Raw genomic sequence first — 13140 nt, 5'->3', positions numbered from 1 at the left:
GTTGACCTGCTGTGAAGCAGGCACCATAGCCTCAGTCCACGGGCTGCAAGCTGGCATTTGGCACAGTACTGAAGTTCCCAATCTGTTCTGCAATGGGGGCCAAGCTGCATGGAAAATTTCTGTTTGTAACATTAGGAAGGGACTGTCATGAGATTTACTACTGTCTTTTTTTTTCTTTTTTTCTACAGGAAAGAACAATTGTTTTACTTTTCAAATGGCCCCAACTCATATGAATTCCTATTAGTTTGACAGTCCCAAGAGCTGCTCTTTCCCACTGAAGGTAATGCTGAGCTATACTAAAAGCTGATGGTGTTATGTAGCCCAAATAAGGTCAAAATGATTTTGCCTAATATTTACACAAAGTATACTGTCTTGCCTTGCAGAAAAATATGAGAAACCCAGACATTTTCTGTATTTTCAAGAATAAAGACTCTATACTATAAGAACAAGTGGCACTGAAGTTTCTTTTTCTCAACTGAAATCAACGTAAAAATTATGGTCTCAGTATTCTGAAGGGTTTGTAATGTATCTGTCCTCATTTGTTCACACTCGGACAACTCACTGAATTTTTTGTTGCCTATTTTCTTTGTAAATTAAGATATTAACTTGCCACCCAGTAATTTGACAAGTCTGAGTGAATGTTTGCATAGTCTGAGACCTTCAGATGGAAAGTGTTAGCAAAGTCCAAGCCTCGGCTAGCCAAAGAGGATATTTACAGTAGGTACTGATATTATGTAGTAAAATAAGTTCACAGAATCACAGCTGAAGTGTATAACCAATTGAGACAAAGACTGATCCAGAAGTAAATGCAGAAGGCATTTTTTGACCTTTCAACAGAAATTATATAAGCGCTCTCAGGTTATAAATAGCCCTTTGTTTTCCCTCTTTGTTTAACACTCCGAAGAAACACAGGGTTAGTTGTTTGTTATGAAGAGAGAGGGCAATGCTGTAGAGTGGAAACAATTGTTCACTGTTCTTTATTTATACAGTTCCTATAGTGTTTGCAGCTAGCATTTGCTGCTTTACTTAGCACTTTATTTTCAAAAAGCTACGGAAATAAACTTTCTAGTCCTGGAAGTGACAACAGCAGCAGAATACCAAAGCACTCACCCCCATTTCAAGTGAGAAAGTTTTCTTTTTTCCTGGCTGGATCTGTGGCTGAAGAGCAAAAAATTGGTGCTAAATGATCATTAAACTGGCACATTTCCTACTTTTATTATGAATCCTCTAATATGGGGTGAAATTATGATGTTCTAGCATGATGAATTGGAAAGTGTAGCCAAGCACAAGTGTGCCATGTTGCCAGGTGCTGTTAGGAGCTGAGGTGCTTACACAAAAGTTAGCAGTTCTCTCTCTGAATGATTTCCTCAGCACAGGCAGGAACACTGTGCGGGCTTTAAGCTTCTGCTGGAAACAGCGATGCTTTGAAGGAAAAGAGGAATTCTAGGAGGCAGTGTCCTAGGTAAGTGCCATACGTCTCCAAATTTGCTGTGTGGCCACAAGTTAGATAACTGACATCCTCTTACCTCTTGTCATGAGTGTAGGTTTGATGCTATCATACTTCTTAATACACTCAGACCTTGGAGAACAGCATGGGCTTTTATTTATTGGAGTGGAGAGGAACTGAGACATGATCAGCGCTGTATAAATGCCTTGCAAAGTAACCTTGTGAGCAAGCACTTCAGCAGTGACACACCTCACGGTATGGCCATGGTACATGTACAACTTCTGTGCCGGTGCCCGCTGGCTGCGGGAAGGCACCAAGTTTTGGAGCCTGCGGGTCCCGGGGCTGTCACTTCCCCGGCCGTGCCCCGACTCTGCCTTCACTCCCCCACGCTGCTGCCTGCCGCTGAGCCTTCCCCTCCCCTCCCAGCGGACCATGGAGCGCCGGGCGAGGAGGAGGAGGAGGAGGAGGAGGAGGAGGAAGGGCGAGCTCGGCGCAGAGGCGCGGCAGAGGCGGGAGGAGCGGGGATGCGGCTGCCGGAGCCGCGCTGCTGAAGCCGCCGGCCCGGGGGGAAAAGCAGGGGACAGGCAGGTCCTTCCCCCCCCCCCGGGGGCACTGGGGGTGCCCGGGCCGGCCCATCCCCTCCCCTCCCCTCCTCTCGCCTTTCTTTCTGCCGGAGCCCAAGCTCTGCTGCCGCTGCCGCCGCCCCCTCTGCCTCCGTGCGCTGCTGGCACCATGAGCGGGGCCGTTTTCACCTCGTAAAGATGGCGCTGCGGGATCGCTGCAACCTTTAGCCCGATGACTGTCAGAAACATCGCCTCCATCTGTAATATGGTGAGTGCGGCGGGCGGGGGGCAGGCCCCGCTGGGGCCGGACCGGGGGGTGTCTCCCCCGCAACCCGAAGGAGGGAGGCGACGGGGGGGGCGGGCAGGACCTGCCCCGGGACCTGCCCGGGCTGCGGGGGCCGCCCGAGAGCCGCCGTGTCCCGGGAGGCCCGGGGGTGCCCCCCCGGACACGCGTTGGAGGGGGAGCCGCAGCCTGCCCTCCCCCTTTCGGCCCTAATAACGCTGCTGGGGAGCCCCCTGATCGGCTCCGAGCCCACCACAACTCAGTCACCCCTTTTGATCCTCTCAGCCAGGCGCCCCGTGGTCTCCTGCGGGCAGGAGGAGGCAGAAAACGAGGATGGTTTGGTGCCCCATAGCAGGCTGTGGGGTCGGGATGCATCAAGGAAGCCTTTCGAGCTGACATCAGGGCTCTTCTGGTGCTGCAGAAAGCACTTAGCTTTCTCCAAATCAGCCTAGGTAATCAGGAGGGAACACGGAAACATCCCTCATCTGGTTTGTTTTGCTCAGACTTCGTCACTTTCACCCCCAAGGAAGAGCTGACAGGACAACTTCTTCACTGAGCTTCCGTCGGATTTCAGTCCCTGCTTTAAAAACTTGGAGCATCTGATTGGTTTTAGATTTTCAAAACTTTTTGGCGGGGGGGACAGCGTAAAGTTTGTCAGTCAAACATCCACCAGCACGGTGAGACTGTCATAAACTTCCCAGAGACGTGGGTGAGCGCTACGCACACCAACGCAAGCAGAAGAGAAGCCGATTTCTGCATGCCTTGCTGTTTTAGTCTGTATTTTCCCCCCTTATTTCCAGGTTCTTCAAGAGCAGCTCCACGCAGTTGCCAGCTTCCCCCCATGTGGTGCCCCAGCACGCCCTGTGCTGGCGATGCCACACGTGGCATTCGCCTGCCCTGGAGAACGGAGCCTACCTCTAGGGTAAGGCGATGGGCACAGCCCCAGAGGGGTCAGCAGCAGTGGTCTGGGGGAGAGAGTGCAGATCATGAGCCCGCTCCCCTTCTATATCAATGTCAAATTTTCATTCTTAACAACCTCCAGTCCTGTGGGCCAGTGATACTGCAAAGAAAGGCTTAAGAAACTGCAGTACCGAGGAGACAACCTGAGCTCGCTCACCTTCCTCTTGGGGCAGGCTCCAGTTTTATGGCTGATGAATGGTGGCTGGGACGCCCTGCAGACCATGTGGAAGAGCACCGCATGAAGGGCAGCTGGAGACTGTTAGACGGTCGTAAGCCTTTAGCATTGGCATAAAGTACCAGGAACTCCATGATTTCCCTCTCAGGCTTCAGGCATGCCCTTGGATACAGTCAGCTTCTCCCAGAGCCTGAGCAAACAGTGAAACTGATGGGGTTGTTCTAGTGGTGTGCTGCTCAGCCCTCACTGCCACCATATCCCGCAACAGAGACATCTGAGAAATGGGGAGACCAAAGGGAAGAGTTAGAGTCTCAGGCAAAAAATGCACACAAGGGCTCATAGTTCAAGACAATTCTGGCTCGTGGCACTGGTACTGTGACAGAAGGTGAAGTTGGTTTAACAGCAATGATGCTCTAAAGTCGCATGCTCCTTGGGTTCTGTGCACTTAGCTTTCAGAGGTGTTGTGTTCTGCTGGTCACATTTAGTCTTTTCTGCATAATCCATAGGGTTATGGAGTCCTCTTAGGAAAAAAAAGCTGAGATATTCAGCAAGTTACAGGAATTTGGGACTTGAAGATTAAACTGTTGGAAGTTTTGGCAACACTGCGTTATGGCTCCTCTCAAGATGAGCCCACTTAGATGCAGTGGTGGACTTGAATCCAAAGGACTATAGGAGGAGCTGTGATGACCCTCCATAAGAATGGGATTTTGGAAGGTTAGAGTTATATAAGCAAACCTTTTGTTTGTGTAAAACCATATATTTGCAGTGCTAGTTTGATTTAAGGCATCTGTTGAAGTTTACCAGTCAGAGATGTTAATTTCCAGATCTTGTTCCTGTAGCATAACATGCTTGAAGAACTGATCTGTGGCCTAAGAAATAGGCAGCATGTTAGGATGTGTTTATTATTTAACTGACTGCCTGAAGTCTAGAATTTGTTCTGCTGGGGTGGAGGTGGGACGAAGGCTCGCCTGCCTGAAGGAACTGGTGGTGGCACTCACACGTGGGCTCGGTGGCCACCCTCACTGAAAATGGAGATCTAGCTCCCGAGATGCTCCCCTTGCCTTGCAGACACTGGGAGCATTCATCCACTGGGCCTGTCCACTGGGCTGGCCACAGCAGGAGGCTTACAGCAGGCAACCAGCAGCTTTTAGGTAGGACAGGTGCAGCAGATGTGAACAAGCATAAGATACATTGAAGAAACCCTGTTAGAAGGAATATCAGCACCCAGTGCCATGTAGCCCTTGTAGGCTCCAGGCATAAAATAGGGATGTGTTTTTAGCCCCTATTACATTGTAATCCTCTTTGGCATTGTTTTTGTGAGATAACCCAGAAAGCTCAAGTACAGAATGCTGGTTCAGAACTAGAGAGGCATGCTGTCATTTTAAGATTGCTGCTTACCAAAATCCCCTGCAGTATGCTTCTCTGTTTATGAGCTTTTGATACAGCCTCGAGTTCTGAGTTAAGCTCGTGTGGCAGCTGTGGCCTGGGGAACATTGCTGTTACAGGCAGTGAACAACATCTAACCATTTCATAAAGTACTGACATTTTTACAGAGATGGCTAACAAGTCCCGTGGACCATGTTTCTCCTAAATGGCTTTTAGTGTTCTGCTGAAAATAGATATTAATTTTCCCTTTTGTAATTTTGTAATAGTACTTCAAATAATCTTATCTGCCTTTCAGAGTGCTCTATCAATTTGATGAATAGTACATTTTAAACACACTCAGATCTCTGCTGCTTCATAATATTTGAGATGCCTCACAGTTGCTCCTGTTTTATAGGCATCGTTTGACAAAAAATGCTGTAGTTTCTCTCATCGCTTTTCTTCTTTATTAATTGGGCTTTCATGTCGCAAGCTCTTCTCATAGTCTTTATGAGTTTCATAACAATTGGTGATTTTCTTCAGGTTCTAGCACCAGGATTATGTGAATACCTGCAACTTTCAGCCTCTGTTTTTAAAAGCAACAACAACAAAAAGTTTCTAACTATCCTACAAATGAGCTGTAGAGAAAACCATAAAAACCCAAGAGTCTTTACATTCAGGAAGCAAATAGAAATAACTCTGCTTGTTGTTGTTGTTTGTTTGTTTTAATGTCATGCTTTTAGAAATTCATTGCTGGATATGTTTGAATATGGGGCACTGCCAGAATGAGGTATCAAACTGCTAACACGGATCTGGAAAATGCTTTAGACCAAAAAAATAAGACAATACTCTAAAATAGATTCTGCTTCATACAATAATAGTGTTCTTGGATTACAGAATTGATGACTTTTAACTGGATTTATTCATTTGGACAACTCATGGCGTATATTTCTTCATGACTTTTAAAGCTGCTTCTCACTGAGATTAAGGCAGAATAATAACTGTCAAGATGGTAAAACAGCTACCTGAAGATGTATGTGGATTGATAAAGGAAAATAGTTTTTACATCTGAAAATATTAGTTACAGGCAGTTCAAGCAATGCCATTTTAGAAATAATCTCAAGAGAGCACAATTTCAGTATGACATACAGAAAATATAGAAATGAAAGCAAAGGATGCGAAGGCAGCCATTACTGGATAGTGTATGCTGGGGTTATTTGACTGTTAATGACCTAATAATAAATTCACCCAAACTGTCCTGGGACAATAAATAAAGTTCCTGACTGTCCTTTGAAATTCCATTTGGTATACCCGTGTTATTTCTGGCCTACGTCTGTCTAATCTGAAGACTTCCAGCAATGGTGACTACATCACCTCTCTGGGCAGTCTGTCCCAACGCTTCAATGCCCTTATGGGTAAAGTGTTCCCCAATGTCTTACTTGAATTTACATTACCATAATAGGAGCTTCCTACTTCTCATCTTGTCCACCCTTGAGGTCAAGAACAGACTAATGCATTTCTCTAACAAACTTTATGTACTTGAAAACGTTCTCATGCCCTGCCTCAATCTTGTTTGTCTTGTGCAACACAACCCTGTTCAACACTTTCATACAGGTTCAGTTTTCTCTAGGATTAAGTTCTCCATTTTTACTGCCCTTTTTTGGACTCTCTCCAATTATCTTTGTCTTTGTTGAAACCTGGCACCAAACCTGGACCAAAGGTGCTGTCTGAAGTCTTACCAGTGACAAGTTAAACAGGAAAGTTACTTCAAGTACTTTGAAAGCTCCCGTCTGTAAAAAATTTCATTGTTATGTCTACATATTTATTTTTATTTTTAAATAGTACAGCGTGGTTGATGCTTTTCATTTACATGATAGTCTCCAGACACTGCTGTTTGTTTGTTTGCTTGTTTTCAAAAACTACTAGTTTAGCTGTCTCCCATTCTGTTCAGGTGATTCATCTCTTGTGTGCAGAATCTGATACTCGTCTTAGCTGAATTTCAACCATTTCCAGAGCATTTCTCTAATATGTGAAAAATCATTTTGAATTCTAAGCCTGCCATCCAACATACCTGCAACCCTCATAATTCATGTTATATTGATATTTAATGAAGATACTCTGTCTTTTGTCCTCCAGGTTATCAAAGAGACTGGTGCAGCTGTGATGAAGTCTAGAAGGTGCCTTGCCCTTAAAATGCTCTGAGGCACCGCATGTCATCTGGGTGGCCCAGCCAAAAGTGCTGGTGAAGAAATTATAGGCTGTAGGAAAACCTCAGGCTCTTTTTCACTTGTGAGGCCATGTTGAGGTTTTGTGTTCTTCAGAAGAAGGAAAATGGAGAAAAAAAAAAAAGTTACTGCTACTCATTCCAGGAAAAACCTGAATGCCCCCAATCCAAGAACAAACTGGATATGGAGACAGGCTCATGAGAGCATACTGAGTTGCAGTTTGGTAAATGTTGCCTAATTATGGAAACTTTAAAGGTCAATATTTAAAAAAAAAAATCACTTATGGATTTAAATATTGAACTTGGAGCATTTCACTAGAAGCGCATATCCAATACTTGCTCTTTAAGGTATATAAGACTGAGTGCCTTAAAATCATTTAAATGTTAAATCACAAAATATTTAAGTGATTTAGGATTTGGGGCCTCATTTTTTTCTGTTTCTTGGTAACAACACAGTGAAAGAGCTGAAGTTATTTATGGTAGATGCAATATAAGCATCTGTGATTAGAGATAGTTCAGTTTATCCAGCAAAAAATGAATTCGATGCCTCCGTTCATGCTCTTATGATTTGTCTTAAAGAACAGAATACTCCAAGGAAAAATGCATAAAGGCAATTTATTTATGTACATTGTTTTAAAACACGTTTCTTTCAAAAATATGGTCATACAATGCTTTTTAAGTCAGTCATTATCCTTTTACTATTTACTATGATCCCCTCTCTTTTTCATAGAACCCTCTCTTTCCACTTTTATCTCTTGGCAACGACAACTCAAAATAGCTGTGCCGGCGGAACAATTAAACATTTCTTTAGGGGAAAAAAGCAGCGAATCTGGTTCAATTATTTTGTGCTACTTAAACTTAAAAAAAAAATACAAAAAAATTTTGGAGTTGGCATTTAATATCTATGAAGGAGGTGTTTTTTTCCAATTACTCACATATATATGGCTTGGTGTAATCTCTCACACTCTTACTCTTTTTGTGTTGCTTCTGGGAGACAAGTTTGGATTTTCTTTACTGTTGCTTCTTCTTTCCAGTTACCCATCCTTGCCATGTGTTGGTCAGGAGGACTTCCGCATCTTTCTTTCCCTTCCTTTTCCCTTCCCTCCCATATGCTGTGCCTTCCAAAATGCTGAAACTCAGGCTGCCTGGCCCTGAAGCTATTTCTATTTTTATTCTATTTTCTGCCAGTCCCAACATCACCCTTAATTTTTTTTTTAAGGCTGTAGCTTCTCCCTTTAGGAGACAACTCTGTTTCTAGCACTTTGCTCAAATACCAAAAAAAAAGAATATCTACTTCACAGCTGTGTATGATCTGAAGCTGCTTTTTGCCATCTTCTTCCATTGACCTCTTGTTCTTTATACATTTATTAAATCTCTGTTTTATTAGTTCAACATCTATGTGTTTTTCTTATATTTTTTAGATTTTCTTGTGAACAAGATATTTCCTGTTCTTTCTTATCTGAATTTTCTTGTTTGACGGTCACGTATGTTTCTGTCTATTGGGTGAATACATATTTAATAGCTTTTCTACAGGTGACAAAGGAAACCTCCTAATTTCTTTGTAGCATTCCTTTACCTTTAATTAAGCACATACAGCATTTCTAGAAAGTTAGTGCTGTATTTAGAGCTCTATCACCATACGAAGTCAAGTCTGATTTGCTGTCTTCTGGTAAGCAGTAGCTTTCATTTTGGCCCTATCCCATTTCTCATCCTCCATAGAATAACCATATTTAGCTTATTTTGCTACACGTGATTTAATGATTTAAGCTTATGTGTTTTTTTTTGTTTGTTTTTCCCTCCTGCACTATTATTTTGTATACATGCTGACATGCAAAGGAATGGGAGTGTTTTGTTTTTTTTTTTTTTTTTACTTAATCTGCTTCATGTGATGCAAACATTATCAACATTATTATCAACATTATTAATGTTGCTCTTAGCAACATTATCAGAAATTTCAGTTGAAATGAAAACTGCTAGACTTATCCGTAGGAAAGCCTACAGCAAAACAGCAAGAAGGAGAATAAGTAGGTCATATGGCCAGAACGTTTTTGGAATGATGTTATGGTAGAGATCTTGGTTTAGCCCAGACTGACCCATGCTTGGTTATGTCTCCAGCTGTACATCTTCGCCATTGCATAAGGTCTAAATGCTGGTTGCTGAATTATGTGACAAAGCTGCAGAGAAATCAAGGATCACTAACACCACAGAGTGTGTAGTAGGAGTTTCTATGTTGACCTACTTCTCATTCTCATAAGTTCTGGCTACTGCAGTCACTTTCTTGCATTCCCTTCATTCGTGTATTATTTAAGAAGCAGTTATACCTCTCTTTTATCTCTATACCAAGATATGAATTTATGTAACAGTTGCAGATCTTGGTTCATTGGCATATTTATGTGGTTTCTCTCCCAGTGGCTGCACTGCCACTCTTACCATTTTTATGAAACTACTGTAGGTTCAGCAGTGGGAGGATATTTCTCCTACCTGAAGCACAGAATTTTTTATTAAACCATAGAGAATGGATTGCATTAAAAAAAATGTTTGAGCAGGTTTTCACTAGCCAAAGTGACTAAAATGACTTGCTGGGACTGGGAACAAGGACAGTTGTGCTCAAAAGCCACATTAAATAGTTATGGTTGATTATTGCTCTAGACGGACCACAACAGTCTAACATGTTTTTTATATTTCATGTGGTGAGTTTAAACTGACTCCTGTATCACATTTAACACGTCTCTAATAAAATTTTTTGCAGTTTAAACCTGGCTTGGGTGCATAGTTTCTGGTATACATACTTTAGTTGGAAAATTTCCAGCCATTCCTTATGCTATCATGTCAACTGCTTTTTGAGGGGCCTTCATACACAAAATGTAATATATAGAAGTTAATGTTGAGTGGTGAGGTTTGAGTTTATTAAAAAATCTCTAGTTTTATTTTTCTCCATGCAATAAATATATCCTGCTTCGAAGTATTAGGTCTCTGTGCTTGTTAACTCTTTCCCTGATCTTCTTTTTCTGTAAATTTTATCTTTTTGGACACCTTAGAATAAACCAGGCTGAAATTGCCCTTGATATAAGAAGGCATGACTCCTGGTGAAGTCAGTGGGATTTCTATCAACTTACCCAAAGACTGAATTTAGCCTCCCTGTTTCACTGGGAGAAACAGAACAGTGCTTCATTGTATATTTGCAAGAGCCAAGGCCTGGTCTTGCAGAGCAAGCTCTATGATATAAGCTGTTAGACAGCACGTGTTGTTTCAACAGTATGTACTTGGGAACTTTCTTTGCAATCTATAGATTTTGTATGAAGATCAGTTAGTGCTCCTCATGGACTTGTTTAGTTTGCAGTGATAATTTTGTTTGGTAAATCCTGATTCTTGGTGTTCCTCACAATATGTTCAAGACGATTTAAATGCTAGAAAAGGTTTGTCAAAACCAGCTGGCGTCCTCTGAAGTAAGAAACCCGGCCCTGGAGAAAAGTAAATGGGTAACGTAGGAGCAACTGGTTAGCAGAGCATTTGCATTCTGCTTGTCTAACAGCATACACTAACCTGCAATTTATAAAAGAATAGGTGGTTACTTTTAAGAGGCAATTATTTCCCACAATTTCTAGAAGGGGATTTTTTTTTTAAGCATGGAAAAATCTTCCTGCAAAACTGAAAAAAAACACCATCCATTACATTCTTATTTTAGGACAGTTAATTTGAATACTAAATATGTCATTGAAGAAAGCCTTTCTTTTGGTTTGAATGCCCTACAATGAGTATTAATACAATGATGGTTTTCTTCAGAAGTTGCATTAATATACTGTATTCAGATTTTTCTTGTATCAGACAAGGTTTTGAGGGTATCAGCAGCTGTTTGCTTCACTGTTAGTATCAGATAGGCAAATGTCTATCGGTTTCCTCCCTCTCAGGAAGTCAGATGCCATGCTGAATCTGTGCATCTTTGGCAAGGCTGTCTCTCCGTGCAAAAAAAAAAAAAGATCTTCATGCAGACCTTACATAATTATCACGCTGTCATCTCAGCTGAAAGTAGCCAACAGTTGCTTTGTGTGGATTCTTCCTTCTTCTGAGTTTCTCACTGAGGCTTAGTGGAGCCCAGTGAGGACATACAGCTTATTCCTTAAGCTTTGCCTTCTTTTGATGGGTTGACGTGAAATAATAACCTAATATAGCGAGCAGCGCTAAGCAGTGTTGATGGTAGGCATGGTAAGGAAATACAAATTAGACATAGGGGAGAAGATGGTGAAGAAACACCTCAATTACTGAATTTGTTTACCAGTAACTGAAAATTTTAATTTATGAGCTAGCTCTCTGATCCAGTGTTATATTGAACAAACCTCAGGAACACGAGAAATTTCAGAGCACGAGGAAAAAATGCCGTGTATGCATTTTTGGTGCATAAAAGAGTCAGAAGGGACCTGTGTAAATATAATTTGATCTCAGCCTCAGAGAAAACCATCAAAAAGCTGGTATGGGAGGCAGCTGTCAAAAAGCAAAAGGATAATGATGTTTTACATGTTGGCATCTTTGCAGTGGCATTTTACATGGTTTTATGAAAGTCAGCCAACTGTGCTGTTCTTGTGCAATAGAAATTACAAAGGCATGATGTATCAATGCTTCACACTGCAGAGCATGTTCAGTAAGGGAATAACTGTTTCATGTCAGTACATGTACAATTATCAGACCTTGAAAACTGGCTAACTGATAGATCTTGAATAATTGTACACAGGGAATGCTTCTCCAGACACAGCATTTTTACTGAGGTCCTACAGGAATCTGTATGTTTATAGAGTGGACAGGAGTGATGGCACTGGCACTGGCAGCAATCTGGCCTGCTTGGTAACCTAAACTTGTTAAAAATGGGCTTTTTAATACAGCAGAGCTCCAGGTACCAGACACAACAGTAGTGATGGTACTTACAGACCTGTAGCTGTGAAAGCAGCTTTGCTGTTGTACAGTAAAAAGCAGTACAGCAAAACATAATTTGGTACACCGAGACAGTGACCAAGAGGTATAACGATGCTTATGCACCCTTCATGTTAGCTGGAACAAAATGGCACATAAATGATGCTTATTTTTAACATTTGTGGTGCTGTTACTAGAACTGGGTGCTGTCCTGGAGCCCAAGTTTTGTGGAAGGTTGCTGACAAATTAGAAGGGATTCAGAGGAGTCTCAGCAATGCTTAGAAAACCTGCTTTACATCTAAAAACTGCTTTATCCAAGATAACTTTCAGGGATTTGCTTAAGATCAACAAGTGTCTTTATGAGACAAGAGGGTAATGGCACCCAGCTGCTCAAGTACAAAGTAAAAGTAAGGGAGGAGGGGGAAACCACTATTGTGGTGACCCCTTCAGTTCAAATCAGCCACCACTAGAGTGTCCAGGTCAGGCCAGCTCCACTACCTAGAATGACAAATATTTTTCTTGGCTCTAGTGACTGTCGTGCTTGGCCATTAGTAAGACAGAGTCAGCTTGGCTAATCGTAAGTGAAAGGAAAAAATGCATTTCTTGATGCTGTCCATGACTTTACTTTAGAGTCTTAATATTCTACATTAATTCTTTCCTCTTTCTTTAGGGCACCAATGCCTCTGCTCTGGAAAAAGACATTGGCCCAGAGCAGTTTCCCATCAATGAACACTACTTTGGATTGGTCAATGTAAGTACTGTTCTCAATAAACTAACCATATACAGAACGATGGTTTTGATGTTGTTTGAACTTTGCTTTCTTTTTATTTGTTATTTTTTTCCCTTCCCCAATCCTGCTGTAAGGCAGGACTGCCTTCTTTTGAAAGAGTGCTGTTCATGTTCCAATTTTGGGCAAAGTGGGTTTGCAAAATTGTTTCAGATGTTTTGAAGATATTTTCTCTGGGGAAGTATGAAGTTTAGTGTTCTCTGAGTGTTTTCAGTGGTTAGCACTTACACTTAATAAAGCTGAAAGTCTATTTCAGTTATAAAACACATGGGACAGTCTCTTTAATTTTTGGTAGGAAGTGATGGAAGTATGTACAAGCTTAGATACCATGATCTGCATCAAGAACTCTCTTAGGAGAAGCTTTTTTTATCTGACTAAAGAGAGAATGTGTGAGAAAGCCATTTAATCACTTGTTTATTCCCATATAAATCAAACAG

The 13140-nt window shown here is 41.9% G+C and overlaps 1 protein-coding gene across 2 annotated transcripts in view; it reads left to right on the top strand.

The window, feature by feature from the left end:
- Positions 1–2009: 2009 nt before the first annotated feature.
- USP46 (ubiquitin specific peptidase 46) overlaps positions 2010–13140 on the top strand; it is a 29923-nt gene continuing 18792 nt past the window's right edge. For both annotated transcript variants that reach the window (XM_084517659.1, XM_084517658.1), the window contains exons 1-2: positions 2010–2278; positions 12587–12667. In XM_084517659.1, the coding sequence (XP_084373785.1) occupies positions 2243–2278; positions 12587–12667 (117 nt within the window). In that variant the 5' untranslated portion in view covers positions 2010–2242. The remainder of the gene's footprint in view (positions 2279–12586; positions 12668–13140) is intronic.

This window comes from Aythya ferina (genome assembly GCF_964211825.1).
Source record: "Aythya ferina genome assembly, chromosome: 4".
NCBI lineage: Eukaryota > Metazoa > Chordata > Aves > Anseriformes > Anatidae > Aythya > Aythya ferina.
This window is presented reverse-complemented; position numbering and strand designations above follow the sequence as displayed.